This window comes from Leuciscus leuciscus, assembly GCF_965113295.1.
Source record: "Leuciscus leuciscus genome assembly, chromosome: 1".
Taxonomy (NCBI): domain Eukaryota; kingdom Metazoa; phylum Chordata; class Actinopteri; order Cypriniformes; family Leuciscidae; genus Leuciscus; species Leuciscus leuciscus.
Window position 1 is genome coordinate 27,560,842 of NC_138725.1, and position 13,258 is coordinate 27,574,099.

Genomic DNA, 13,258 nt, shown 5'->3' on the forward strand with positions numbered 1-13,258 from the left:
GCACAGTGGCTGATTAGCATTTATTTTTTTATTGCTGTTATTGACTATGTATGTTTGACTTTTTGAATTTCATAAAATAAAGTAAAATAAAATATAACGCTCTATTATTGGCTCATTCAATAGCTTTCAATGCAATACATTTGTGTGTGTTCAGGTGGCAGACTTAGGAAAAGTAGCAAAAAACTTATATTAGGCAAAGTCTTGTACCGCTCAGTTACAAAATGATTTTGCCCACATTTCACTCTCCAGTCCAGTGTGTGGCGGTAAGTCACAACCTTTTGTCTGCCGACCGCCATTAAACCTCAGAGGAAGAAGGTTTGTTTTCATTTTAGGCCCTGTCCCAAATGGCACCCTGAGCACTCGTGGTCTTCCTACGAGTCCGCACTTTCGTGGCGTAATGCCGCTTTACTGTCGGGAAGAAGTCTGCTGTGGAGTCCGCATTGATCAGTGCATGCTCGGCAAAAGTGCGCATCGAGGGCGCATATCGACCGCAAAGGGGGCGCTCGCAAGCACACTTCTGAGGCTTAAAATGACAAATGGGACACTCTACGGTCTCACGGACTTAACGGACACGGCAGCCATTGTAAGTCCACAAAACCGAAAGCGCATATTGGGACAGTCTCTGGTGTGATGTTGTGCTACTGGTATGATACAAACTGTTATAACTGTACGTTAAGTGTATAGAAAATGCCACGTTTGAGTCGGGTCAGTAAATGACTGTAATATTCTCATCCTCGTCGTGACCAGAAGTTCTGAATCGAGCAGGAATATCTGGAGTTGCTGCAACTGAACTGAGGAGAAGATGGTGTTTGTTAAAAACTCGAGTGAACCAGAACCCCGGAGAATAAAACACGAGGACAAAGCAGGTTGGTGTCTATTCTAGATTTTTCTTTAATGACTGTTGTGGTAACGTTACTTTAAGCTAACAGAGTTTTAGACACGAGGTATTCGCGGAAAAAGTTCTTACTACAACCAGGTTGTATCATATCAAAGCTTTATTAAGGACACACATGGTCCAAAACACAGAATCTGACTGAACTTAGTGCCGGGTTCGTCAATGTTGAAATCTTAACAACCTGACATACACATCTGTATGATGTTGCGCAGAACAGGTGACAAACATTTGAAAATACAGAATTCTCACTAGATATTTTGGAACTCCCCAGCAAACATGCTCCTTTGGGGCCCTTGCGGGGAGCCCACTGTGGGCCCAGATACCGGCGTGAAATGTGGGGCACATGAGGGCCCCACACCATCGGGACAGCCCAAAGTGTGGGCTAACTGTGGGCTGGCCCACTCCAAGTAGAGTGGGCCCACAGCATATTATTATTTTATTTTCATGTTATCAATGTGAAGCTGCTTTGAAACAATCTGTATTGTAAAAAGCACTATAGAAATAAAGGTGACATGAAATGCGGGGCCCAGAGTGGGCCCACAGCAAGCCCATGCTGTGGGCATATTGTGGGTACACTGGGAAAAATATGGGCATACTGCGGACAATGCAAAGATGTGTTGTAATGTGACCTTCACAAACAACAAGATTAGTTTGGTTGTACTTTACATTTGCCACAATACAAAATAATCGCACTTGTTGAAAGTCGAAGTAGTACATTAGAAGTCAAATGTTTCCAATAATTTCATTTATTCACAGTCATGTAAAATATATATACACAATCCATTACCATTCAAAAGTTTAGGGTCAGTAAGATTTTTTTAAATACTTTTGAAAGAAATCTCTTCATCTCATAAAAGCTGCATTTATTTAATAAATACATTAAAAAGAGTAATATTCTGAAAAATTGTTGCAACTTAAAATAACTGTTTTCTGTTTTAATCTATTTTCACAAAGAATTAATTCCTGGGCTGTTAAAACGGAATTTTCAGTAGGCAGGATCCAGTCGTCAGCATGTAAATCGTGAAAAACAATTCAGGAACGTTTGAGATTTTGATTTAAAAAAAAGTCAAAAAAATGTTTTTGTATAAAACCACATCACAACACATTAAGGTGGATTATGAATCCTCTAATAAAATAAATAATTCCCCTCGGATACCAGAAGATCTTTGCCAGATCTCCAGTCTTCGCATCTAAAGTGAGAAAAAAACAACAACAATTGAAATGTTAACATAAAATAAAAATAAAAACAAGGATTGTTCCAAGTGTAAATGGTTATACACTTGTGTTTTCCCAAGGGTTAGGACATTTCCACCTCAGGGAACAAATAATCTTCTGAGAACCTCTAAATGCACTTTGACTGGAGAAACCTGAGAATAATTTGAGTTCAGGAAAAATAGTTACAGGTGTTGTTTATTATTATTAAAATTAAACTAATTTAGGTGGTGTTGTTGAAAGAGAAACATACCGAGAGTGAACCAATTGAGGGCATGATGAAATGAGAGCATGAGAACAATTTACTAAAATTATCAACACAATGTAAAGAATAATTTTGTCACTTTGTTCTCACACTCATGTCATTCCAAACCTGCATGATTTCTTCTGTGGAAGATGATATTTAGAAAAATGAGTCGATGGGATCCAATGGGATTTTCATTGTATGAACAAAACAGATTAAACATAATTCAAAATATCATCTTTTGTATTCAACAGAAAAAAAGTAAATAATACATGTTTGGAACAACATGTCTTTATCAATAATTCATTTGATAGCTTTAAATTGCAGCCTGAATATGTCATTTTTATTTAAAACAAATAGAGATAATGTGTCTGACAGTCAAAAATGTACTTGCACAGAAAAAGAGTGACCTGTGCCTGAGTGGCTCTTTTGGGTTTATTTGGCTTTTTGACACCCATCACAATTAAGGAAAAAAGAGAGAAGACAACTGAATATTAGTCAAATATTACATAAATCTATACAAATAAAAATGATTATTTTTTCATCAGTGATTATTGACTAATTAATCTGTCAGGAGTTCTCAACTCTGGTCCTCGAAGTGCACTGTCTTGCAGTTTATGTCCAGACCTGATCAATCTCACATGCTCTTTTCACCAAAAGAGCTTGATTAGCTTGTCCAGGCGTGCTGGACCAGGGTTGGTGCTAAAGTCTGCAGGACAGTGGTCCTCAAGGGCCAGAGCTGAGATCCCCTGCAGAATGTTCGGAACATGACTAGATGGATCACTTACAGCAGTGGTGTCCAGTCCTGGTCAAGGAGGAGTTTAGCTCCAGCCTGTCTGTAGTGTCTGCTGATCCTGAAGACCTCGATCAACTGGTTCAGGTCTGCTTAACTGGGGTTGGAGCTAGGGCTGAAACGATTCATCGAGTTACTCGATTTACTCGATTACAAAAATTCCTCGAGGCAAAAACTCTGCCTCGAAGCCTCGTTAAATTCCTATGACGCGCACTATACGCGCAGGGATCTGATTTCACACGGACCGTTGTTCAGTGTTCAGGAAGCACACCATAGCGCGTGATACATTTTGAATTTAGTTGGCGCGATGGCGGAGAGTAAAGATGTCCATAAACGGCAGAGAATGTCTAAAGTTTGGGATCGCTTCCTTCCAGCGTCGCTGAAACAAGGTAACGATTCTGTCCCGCATTTTTTTTTGACCCAGCGCCAATATTTCCGCCCGTGCCTTTAAAGCCTATACATTGATGTTCACTGATTTTAATCCCATACTGTATTTGTAGTGATGATGTCGTGATGCGGTTTGACTAGATATGATGTTTAGCTTTGATGTTTTTAAGTAGTAAACGTATTCACTTTCAATTGCAAGAGAGTATAGCCTAAAAAAAGAACCGCTTCACACACACACACGCACCCTCGTCTCTCACACGCGCAAGTCAGACCAATTGCGGCAATGCATATGCTTAAACTTTTATGTAGCCACGCAACAATCATTTCAGCATGCATTCACTGTATACACCGGGACGTGATGGAGGAACAAATATTGTATTGCAGTCTTTGCGAGACCTTGTTTGTAGTCTGTCACGTCTGCCAAATAGTTACAGACAACAACAAAAAATGAAACTCCCCAGCCTCTCCAATCCACTCGTACTTTTGGGGAAGACATAATCAGCTACCAAAGTAATTGAGCATAGAACATTTTCAATTAACAAAAAAAATATAATACTACAAAACGTGATAATATACTTAAACTAGCCTAAGTGAAAAACAAAATGCTGTTCTTTTTCTATTTAACAAAATGCATATTTGCAATAAAACATTCCCCTTTTCAAAGCTACACTTATTTTTTTTTATAAATTGTATACATTGTGTACCTGTTGGGCTTGATATTTTATATTCATTTCATTTATTTTTGTTCTCCAGTGGGTAATTTGCTGAAGGTGCAATCCTTTTTTTGTAATGTTGTATTAAGAAGACAAAACTAAGGCCAAATGGCCTTTACTATTTAAGTTTGTATTGATAGTTTTACATGTTATACATGTTTTACAGTAAGTAAAAAATTGTCCCTTTTACAGTGACTTAACTGTCTTGTTATATAATTGTTGGCACTGGCACTTATAAACACTAAATGGGTCAAGATTGCAATAAATAGGCTTAGTTTTGGAGCCAAATGTTGGAGTTGGAATAAATACCTAATTTTCGTTATGCATTATTTGTTTTGGTTGTTTAAAAACACACAAATTTGTTTTATCCGATTACTCGATTAATCGATCGATTAAGTGCTAGATTAATCGATTACAAAAAGAATCGATAGCTGCAGCCCTAGTTGGAGCTCAATTCTGCAATCAGGATTAGATGGCAAGAAATACTGAAAAGAGAGAGGACAAACAGCATTTCAAATACAGTATTTGTTCAGGGGGTGAGGAACATCTCATTTAAAAAAAAAATTATTCCCAAAATATTAACATAACATAAGCAAAATGTTTATGAATATACACATTTATATGGTGCAAAGAAAGTTTTTGTAAATGTCTATGACAAATCTACAATGTAAAAACTGAGAATGTGTCAGACAGTGATTCCAACAGAATACTTACACAGAGCAGCACCAATTATCTGATTACACACATGGAAAGGGGAGAAAAAGAAACAAAAGTTGATATTTCAGTCAAATATTTACAGTATCTGTATGGACAAACGTTCTGATGAAATTTATACAATTTAAAAGAAGTTGTTAGCCTACATTAATGATATTAAATGAATGAATAGTATTTCATGGCCTAAATGTTTTACTTCTATTATAACTTTACATAATTGAGTTAATTAAATATTACAGAGTTATATAAATAAAAATTGAGTTATTTTTAGGTCACTTTAACATGATAGTTATGACCCCATGCAACGTTATGTAAGTTAACTTAAATAGCCTAATGTTAATTGATTTGCTGTTTGTCAGCATGCAGTGTTTATTGGTGTCTATCAATTATGAATGGTCATAATCATATTTAACGAGATGTAATATGAGTGTGTAGCTTATGTATTGTATTTAACGCTACATAAATTCTCGTTTACATCGCTATTTAAAACAAAGACATGACTTGACATGACTTCAGCCCGGCCATTGTGTTCATTCCAACGGTCTCTATTGACTTGGCATTGCGAGAGGCTGCCTCCTTGTCTTTAATGACTTATAACAAAAGACAGAAAAATGCCTAAAAGCTGCTATGTGACAAGGTGTACAGCAAACAAGATAAAAAAAAATAAAAAAACAGAAATAAACTTTTATATTGCATCCGAACCGTAAAAGCCAGCCTTTTAGGAGACAAAATTGGATACGGGCAATAAGACATGAAGCATCAGCAGGAAGAATGGGTAAATTGTGGGATCCTGACACTCAGTATGTCTATGTGTGCAGTAAACATTTTGTCACTGGTAAGTCAAATATCCAAATGTCAGTTTTCTATATTATATTAAATGTAAGCCAAGCTGTAGCATTTTGACAGTATGCAATGTCGCGTTCCAGTGGGCGTAGTTCTTAAAGTAGTTCGAGAACTAGTTGCGCTCTGTCTCAATTGATCCACTTTTATGTCCTGAAACAACTGTTTTTTGGGGTCGACAGCTTTTAAAAATGTATTTCTGGGTTATTTAGCTTGTTTGCTGTACACCTTGTCACAATGTCTGCTTTTAGACGTTGTTTTTGTTATAAGTCATAAATGACAAGCAGGCAGCCTCTCGCAATGCAAATTCAATGGAGACGTTCGGATTGTTTCCGCCCCTCCCCGGTGTGGGCGTGGCCTTAATACTCTCTGTCTCTATTACTTATAATTTTTCTTTTTTCTTTTGCAGTTTTAAGAAATATACTATTATATAAAAAAATTCTATTCAATGCCATGTTCAAATGCTCTGATAAATGCAATATACTTCAGTGGGTCGCCATCAAAGACTGGGGTCTCTCTTTTTGGTAAGATATGAGGATTTCCTTGCTGTTGTTGAATAAGATAAGATGTTAATTCCTCTTGTCTTTTTAAGACTTAAAGCAGGGGATCACCATGAGGGGGAAGAACATGTGGCATTTGATCGACTCCCATATTGTCTTGTTGCACTTGAGCAGAATAATGGAAATCAGATTGTTGAGCTGTTTGGAATATTTTTTTTGATTTCTCCATCCTTTCCATTGATTCTCTGTTATGACTCTCGATGCAGAGACATCAGCTGCTCCAGCTGTATTCATTGGCATTGAATTCACTGGTACATATTCATTTGCATCGTGATTCAAACACTTTGGCCGAGAAGAATCAAACTTGAGGTTATCAGTTGCATTAATCTCACTTGATTTTGAACTTGAATTGCGTGAACATTTGCTTTGATTATCAGACTTTTGCAACACAGCAGCATGTACCATCAGTGCAGCCTTTTCTGTCTCCGCTTGAATACATGCAGATGCTATTGATGAAGTGTTGTGTGAGCTGCGTTTACTACGTTTGGAGGTAGCATGAGACACATTTGAGATGATGTCTCCCGGACCAACGTCACTACATACTTCACCCACTTTACAGCTTTTCTGACCCTTTGCTGTGACTGATAACCATTTGTTCACACGTTCAATTAACTCATTATTTGGTATCATCTTTACTTTAAACCATATTTCATGTTTTTCAGCTTTGTCAACAGGTAAATTAACCAACAGCGACATAAGATGTACTTATTTAGCCTCTGAACAAAACCTCTTAAAATCTTCCAAAGCAAAGCATACCTCAGGTTAATATTCTTTGTCTTCATAGATTAACCTGTCAATTAACTCTATTAGTTTCTGTGCCTTGTTTAACTTGGCCTTTCTTAAATTTTGCAGTTTCAAGTTTTTCCATTAAAGCCTTAGCTGTTAATTTAACAGGTATTTTCACTCTTTCAGACTCGTTTTCAACATTAGACAGGTTTTGATTTAACTCATTAAACCCTTTAGCATTTATAGACCTTTCATTTTCCATTTTGCAAACAATTGTGAACAAACATACACTCACCTAAAGGATTATTAGGAACACCATACTAATACTGTGTTTGACCCCCTTTCGCCTTCAGAACTGCCTTAATTCTACGTGGCATTGATTCAACAAGGCGCTGAAAGCATTCTTTAGAAATGTTGGCCCATATTGATAGGATAGCATCTTGCAGTTGATGGAGATTTGTGGGATGCACATCCAGGGCACGAAGCTCCCGTTCCACCACATCCCAAAGATGCTCTATTGGGTTGAGATCTGGTGACTGTGGGGGCCATTTTAGTACAGTGAACTCATTGTCATGTTCAAGAAACCAATTTAAAATGATTCGAGCTTTGTGACATGGTGCATTATTCTGCTGGAAGTAGCCATCAGAGGATGGGTACATGGTGGTCATAAAGGGATGGACATGGTCAGAAACAATGCTCAGGTAGGCCGTGGCATTTAAACGATGCCCAATTGGCACTAAGGGGCCTAAAGTGTGCCAAGAAAACATCCCCCACACCATTACACCACCACCACCAGCCTGCACAGTGGTAACAAGGCATGATGGATCCATGTTCTCATTCTGTTTACGCCAAATTCTGACTCGACCATCTGAATGTCTCAACAGAAATCGAGACTCATCAGACCAGGCAACATTTTTCCAGTCTTCAACTGTCCAATTTTGGTGAGCTCGTGCAAATTGTAGCCTCTTTTTCCTATTTGTAGTGGAGATGAGTGGTACCCGGTGGGGTCTTCTGCTGTTGTAGCCCATCCGCCTCAAGGTTGTGCGTGTTGTGGCTTCACAAATGCTTTGCTGCATACGTCGGTTGTAACGAGTGGTTATTTCAGTCAAAGTTGCTCTTCTATCAGCTTGAATCAGTCGGCCCATTCTCCTCTGACCTCTAGCATCAACAAGGCATTTTCGCCCACAGGACTGCCGCATACTGGATGTTTTTCCCTTTTCACACCATTCTTTGTAAACCCTAGAAATGATTGTGCGTGAAAATCCCAGTAACTGAGCAGATTGTGAAATACTCAGACCGGCCCGTCTGGCACCAACAACCATGCCATGCTCAAAATTGCTTAAATCACCTTTCTTTCCCATTCTGACATTCAGTTTGGAGTTCAGGAGATTGTCTTGACCAGGACCACACCCCTAAATGCATTGTAGCAACTGCCATGTGATTGGTTGATTAGATAATTGCATTAATGAGAAATTGAACAGGTGTTCCTAATAATCTTTTAGGTGAGTGTACAATTCAAACAATGTTTGTAGGTCTTTGGCAACCAATGCATTGGAATTACATGATTGTGTGCACACAATAACACATGGCCATGTTAATGCTGCAACAATGTTCCTACAACCCAGACTATAGGCCCTTTAACAGCCAGATGAGCGTGCAGCATAAATCCAAGGATGAAACCAGCAAGGGGGAAAATATAATCCAAAACGAATCCACTGAGTTGAATCCAGCCAGGCTTCTTGATGAGACGATCCTTACGTGCAGCGACACAAAGACTTTATCCAAACAGCCTCCCTCTGTCTGTCGAAACAATCATGTTGACTTTACTTCATATGATCTCCTTTATCCAGTGAAGCAGTTTTTTGACTTTGTGTAATGGCTTTCCAATGCCGTTGTTGTTGATAATAGGAGTAAGAAAGTTTAGAACGTGTACAAACAGTCCATGCAGACGGATGTAGGTACAAACAAATGTCTTTCTTTATTACTTGTGCTCCATTAAACATGATCTTAAAACATCTTGTGGCCTTTCCTTGGTCACACGTACACACAAAGCCATACCTTATAGACAGCACAAACTAAAATCCACCTTGCGAGCTACTCTACCGTGCGGTCAAAAAACTGTGCGCTTCCCAATTACCAATGCACACACTTGTTGCTCAGGTGCTCTAATTATACACAGCACCACCCAGTGGACAAACACTTTGCCATCCAACAAATGGCTCCTACAATACTGATCAATATCTTATTTGATCAAAAGGATTGTAGTATTTTATAGCAGTTACAGCAGTGATCCATTACATCAGAGCTCACTTTTATGTCCTTTCACTTTATATTTCTCCATTTGAATTATTTTGATGTACTGAAAATTAATCTTTTTTTTTTTCTTTTCAGACCTGATGGAAGAGAACGAGGAGAGTGAAGAACTGAGTGAAGTGGAGGAGGAACATCATGTCAAACCTGGAGAAAAACCTTTGAGTCGTATAAAGACTAAAAAGACATTTTTAAAGAAAAGAAGAGCCAAGAAATCTTTCACCTGCACTCAGTGTGGAAAGAGTTTCACAACCAAACATAGTCTTGAGATTCACATGAGGATCCACACTGGAGAGAAGCCGTTCACATGTGATCAGTGTGGAAAGAGTTTCACATGCAAACATAGTCTAGAGTGTCACATGAGAGTTCACACTGCAGAGAAGCCGTTCTCATGTGATCAATGTGGAAAGAGTTTCGCACAAAAACCAAATCTTAATACACACATGAAAACCCACACCAGAGAGAAGCCGCATGAATGTGATCAGTGCGGGAAGAGTTTCACACAAAAAATATACCTTAAGAGTCACATGAGAATCCACACTGGAGAAAAGCCGTTTATGTGTGAACAGTGTGAAAAGAGATTCTCAAACAAACAGAGTCTTGATCATCACCTGAGAATTCACACTGGAGAGAGACCGTTCACATGTGATCAGTGTGAGAAGAGCTTCATGGAGTCTAATAAACTTAAAAGACACATGAAAATCCACACTGGAGAGTTCACATGTGATCAGTGTGAGAAGAGCTTCATGGAGTCTAATAAACTTAAAAGACACATGAAAATCCACACTGGAGAGTTCACATGTGATCAGTGTGAGAAGAGCTTCAGGGATCCTTATCAACTTAAAAGACACATGAAAATCCACACTGCAGAGAAGCCGTACGCATGTGATCAATGTGGGAAGAGTTTTGCACACTCAGGATGCCTTAAGAGTCACATGAGAATCCACACTGGAGAGAAGACGTTCATGTGTGAACAGTGTGATAAGAGATTCGCTTGGAGAGAAAGTCTTCATTATCACATGAGGATCCACACCGGAGAGAGACCGTACACATGTGATCAGTGCGGCAAAACATTTACTGTGTCATCAAACCTGAAGAAACACCTGACAGTTCATACGAAGGAGAAGCCACATTCATGTTCTGTGTGTGGAAAGAGTTATTCAGTGCTGCAATCTTTACAAACACATCAGAAAATTCACACTGGTGTGAGAGAGTACATGTGCTTTGAGTGTGAGAAGACTTTTATTACAGTGACCTGTTTAAAACGGCACCAGAGAGTTCACACTGGAGAAAAACCTTACAAGTGTTCACACTGTGACAAGAGATTCAGTCGGTCATCAACTCTGAAAAAACATGAATGGAGGATCCACACCAGAGAGAAGCCGCACACGTGTGATCAGTGTGGAAAGAGTTTCTCTTTTAAAAGTCAGCTGAAGATACACATGAAGATCCATGCAGTGGAGAAACCACTGAGTGTAGAAAGTAACCAATTAGTTTCCTAACAGCCACTGATGAGTGACAGGACAGATTGTAGGGGTGGGCGTTCAGACAATTTTATATTGTGATCTTTAAGACAAACTACTTTTCAATTGAATCGTGAAGATTGTGATCTTTTATGTTTTCGTAAAATGCTAAAACTACAGTGTAATCACCATGGGAAAATCTCAGAGTAAAACTGGGAGTTGTGAAAAATTATATACCAGTGTTTTGCCAGATGAGAAGTTTATCTTTGTATCATCATTTTACTCTTTTAATTCCTCTTATAACTATATGATATATCTTTTTTTAATTCCTTTTATAACTGTTTTCATTTTCCTTGCTTTTATTTAGTGGTTGTTATGGGACATTTTGATTTTCATTGATTTACAGTATTGATTTTCATTTACTTGACATGTAATTTTCTTTTATTAAATCCAGACAAGACAGAGGTAATACTTATCGGTTAAAAAAAACGCCCACAGAACCTCTCACAATACAATTTTAACATTGTAGGATGTCCTGTTACTTTATCCTCTACAGTAAAAGACCTGGGTGTTATACTCGATTGCAACCTGTCTTTTGAAAATCATATTTCATATGTTACAAGAACAGCCTTTTTCCACCTTAGAAACATTGCTAAGCTACGTAATATGCTATCAGTTTCTGATGCAGAAAAGTTAGTTCATGCATTCATGACCTCGAGACTGGATTACTGTAATGCTTTATTAGCTGGTTGTCCTGCATCCTCAATAAACAAGCTACAGTTAGTCCAAAATGCTGCTGCTAGAGTTCTTACTAGATCAAGAAAATATGATCATATAACACCGATTTTATCATCACTGCATTGGTTACCTATAAAGCTCCGTATTAATTACAAGGTATTGCTACTGACTTATAAAGCTCTAAACAGCTTAGCTCCAGTCTATTTAACGGATCTTCTATCGCCCTATAATCCATCGCGCTCTTTAAGATCACTAAATTCGAGGCTTTTGGTCATACCTAAGATATCCAGATCCACCAAAGGAGGGAGAACATTTTCACATTTAGCTCCAAAACTCTGGAATAGTCTTCCTGATACTGTTCGTTGCTCGGACTCGCTCTCCCAGTTTAAAACTAGATTAAAGACGCATCTCTTCAGCCAGGCATTCATATAATATTTTTTATCTTACTGTTCAAACTACAATCTGGCCTCTAGTTCATAAACGCCAGAGGAGAACTGGCCCCCGACTGAGCCTGGGTTCTCCCAAGGTTTTTTTTTCTCCATTGGGTCACCTGATGGAGTTTTAGGACACCATTAGGTCACTTGATGGAGTTTTCGGTTCCTTGCCACTGTTGCCTTTGGCTTGCTCAGTTGGGGATATTTTGGGGATATTTAATTTAATTTTATCAATCAATAAATTTACACTAGAAACAAACCTTGTTGTGTTATTTTGGTTAAATGCTGTGAAGCAGCTTTGATGCAATCTGTATTGTGAAAAGCGCTATATAAATATACTTGACTTACTTTCAGTAAGACATTGAAATGATCCTTGCTGGACTGTACGTGGTCTGCCAACATATGACTAATGTGTGTGTGTTTTTAAACACTGGGAAACAGGTGAGACGTCAGGAGGAGGCAGATTGAAAAGGGACTGGGTCAGAGGCCGCCCAATTTAGAACTTGAGTTTGTAAGATCAAACTTAGCAGTATCAGAAAACTAGCAGGGAAGCCTCTCCTTGTTTACATAAGTGTCACAGGTCGGGGATACGGTGGCACCACATTCAGAACGTTCAGTGTAACTTCAAGAGAGAGTACTCACAATGGGCGTTCAGCTGTGGTGGCGCTGTCTTCTACGCTGAGCTTTAGACGATGGCTCAGCATATAGATATCAATGCAACAGCATGACGAGAGGAAACATTCAGAACGTTCAGTGTAACTTCAAGAGAGAGTACTCACAATGGGCGTTCAGCTGTGGTGGCTCAGCGTAGAAGACAGCGCTTTAGACGATGGCTCAGCATATAGGTATCAATGTAACAGCATGAAGAGAGGAAACATTCAGAACGTTCAGTGTAACTTCAAGAGAGTACTCACAATGGGCGTTCAGCTGTGGTGGCTCAGCGTAGAAGACAGCGCTTTAGACGATGGCTCAGCATATAGATATCAATGCAACAGCATGACGAGGGGAAACATTCAGAACGTTCAGTGTAACTTCAAGAGAGAGTACTCACAATGGGCGTTCAGCTGTGGTGGCTCAGCGTATAGATATCAATGCAACAGCATGAAGAGAGGAAACATTCAGAACGTTCAGTGTAACTTCAAGAGAGAGTACTCACAATGGGCGTTCAGCTGTGGTGGCTCAGCGTAGAAAACAGCGCTTTAGACTGTGGTTGCGTTCAACTTAGATGC

The 13,258-nt window shown here is 38.9% G+C and overlaps 1 protein-coding gene across 3 annotated transcripts; it reads left to right on the forward strand.

Annotated features, from left to right (window-relative positions):
• The first annotated feature begins 340 nt into the window (after positions 1–340).
• Positions 341–12,595, forward strand: LOC309500329 (uncharacterized protein). Of its 3 annotated transcripts, none has more exons than XM_082171900.1 (3): positions 341–644; positions 748–866; positions 9,476–12,595. In XM_082171900.1, the coding sequence occupies exons 2-3, from the start codon at positions 803–805 to the stop codon at positions 10,894–10,896; spliced, it is 1,485 nt and encodes a 494-aa protein (XP_082028026.1). In that variant the 5' UTR covers positions 341–644; positions 748–802; the 3' UTR covers positions 10,897–12,595. The 3 variants fall into 3 exon arrangements, with proteins under 3 accessions (XP_082028026.1, XP_082028027.1, XP_082028025.1); XM_082171901.1 differs by having other exon boundaries at positions 341–583; XM_082171899.1 differs by having other exon boundaries at positions 572–643; positions 737–866.
• The last annotated feature ends 663 nt before the right edge of the window (positions 12,596–13,258 follow it).

Coding starts and splice junctions, on each gene's coding strand:
- LOC309500329 (XM_082171900.1), top strand. CDS start 803: ATGGTGTTTGTTAAAAACTCGAGTGAACCAGAACCCCGGAGAATAAAA. Junction 867..9,475: donor AAAACACGAGGACAAAGCAG/GTTGGTGTCTAT, acceptor TTTTCTTTTCAG/ACCTGATGGAAGAGAACGAG.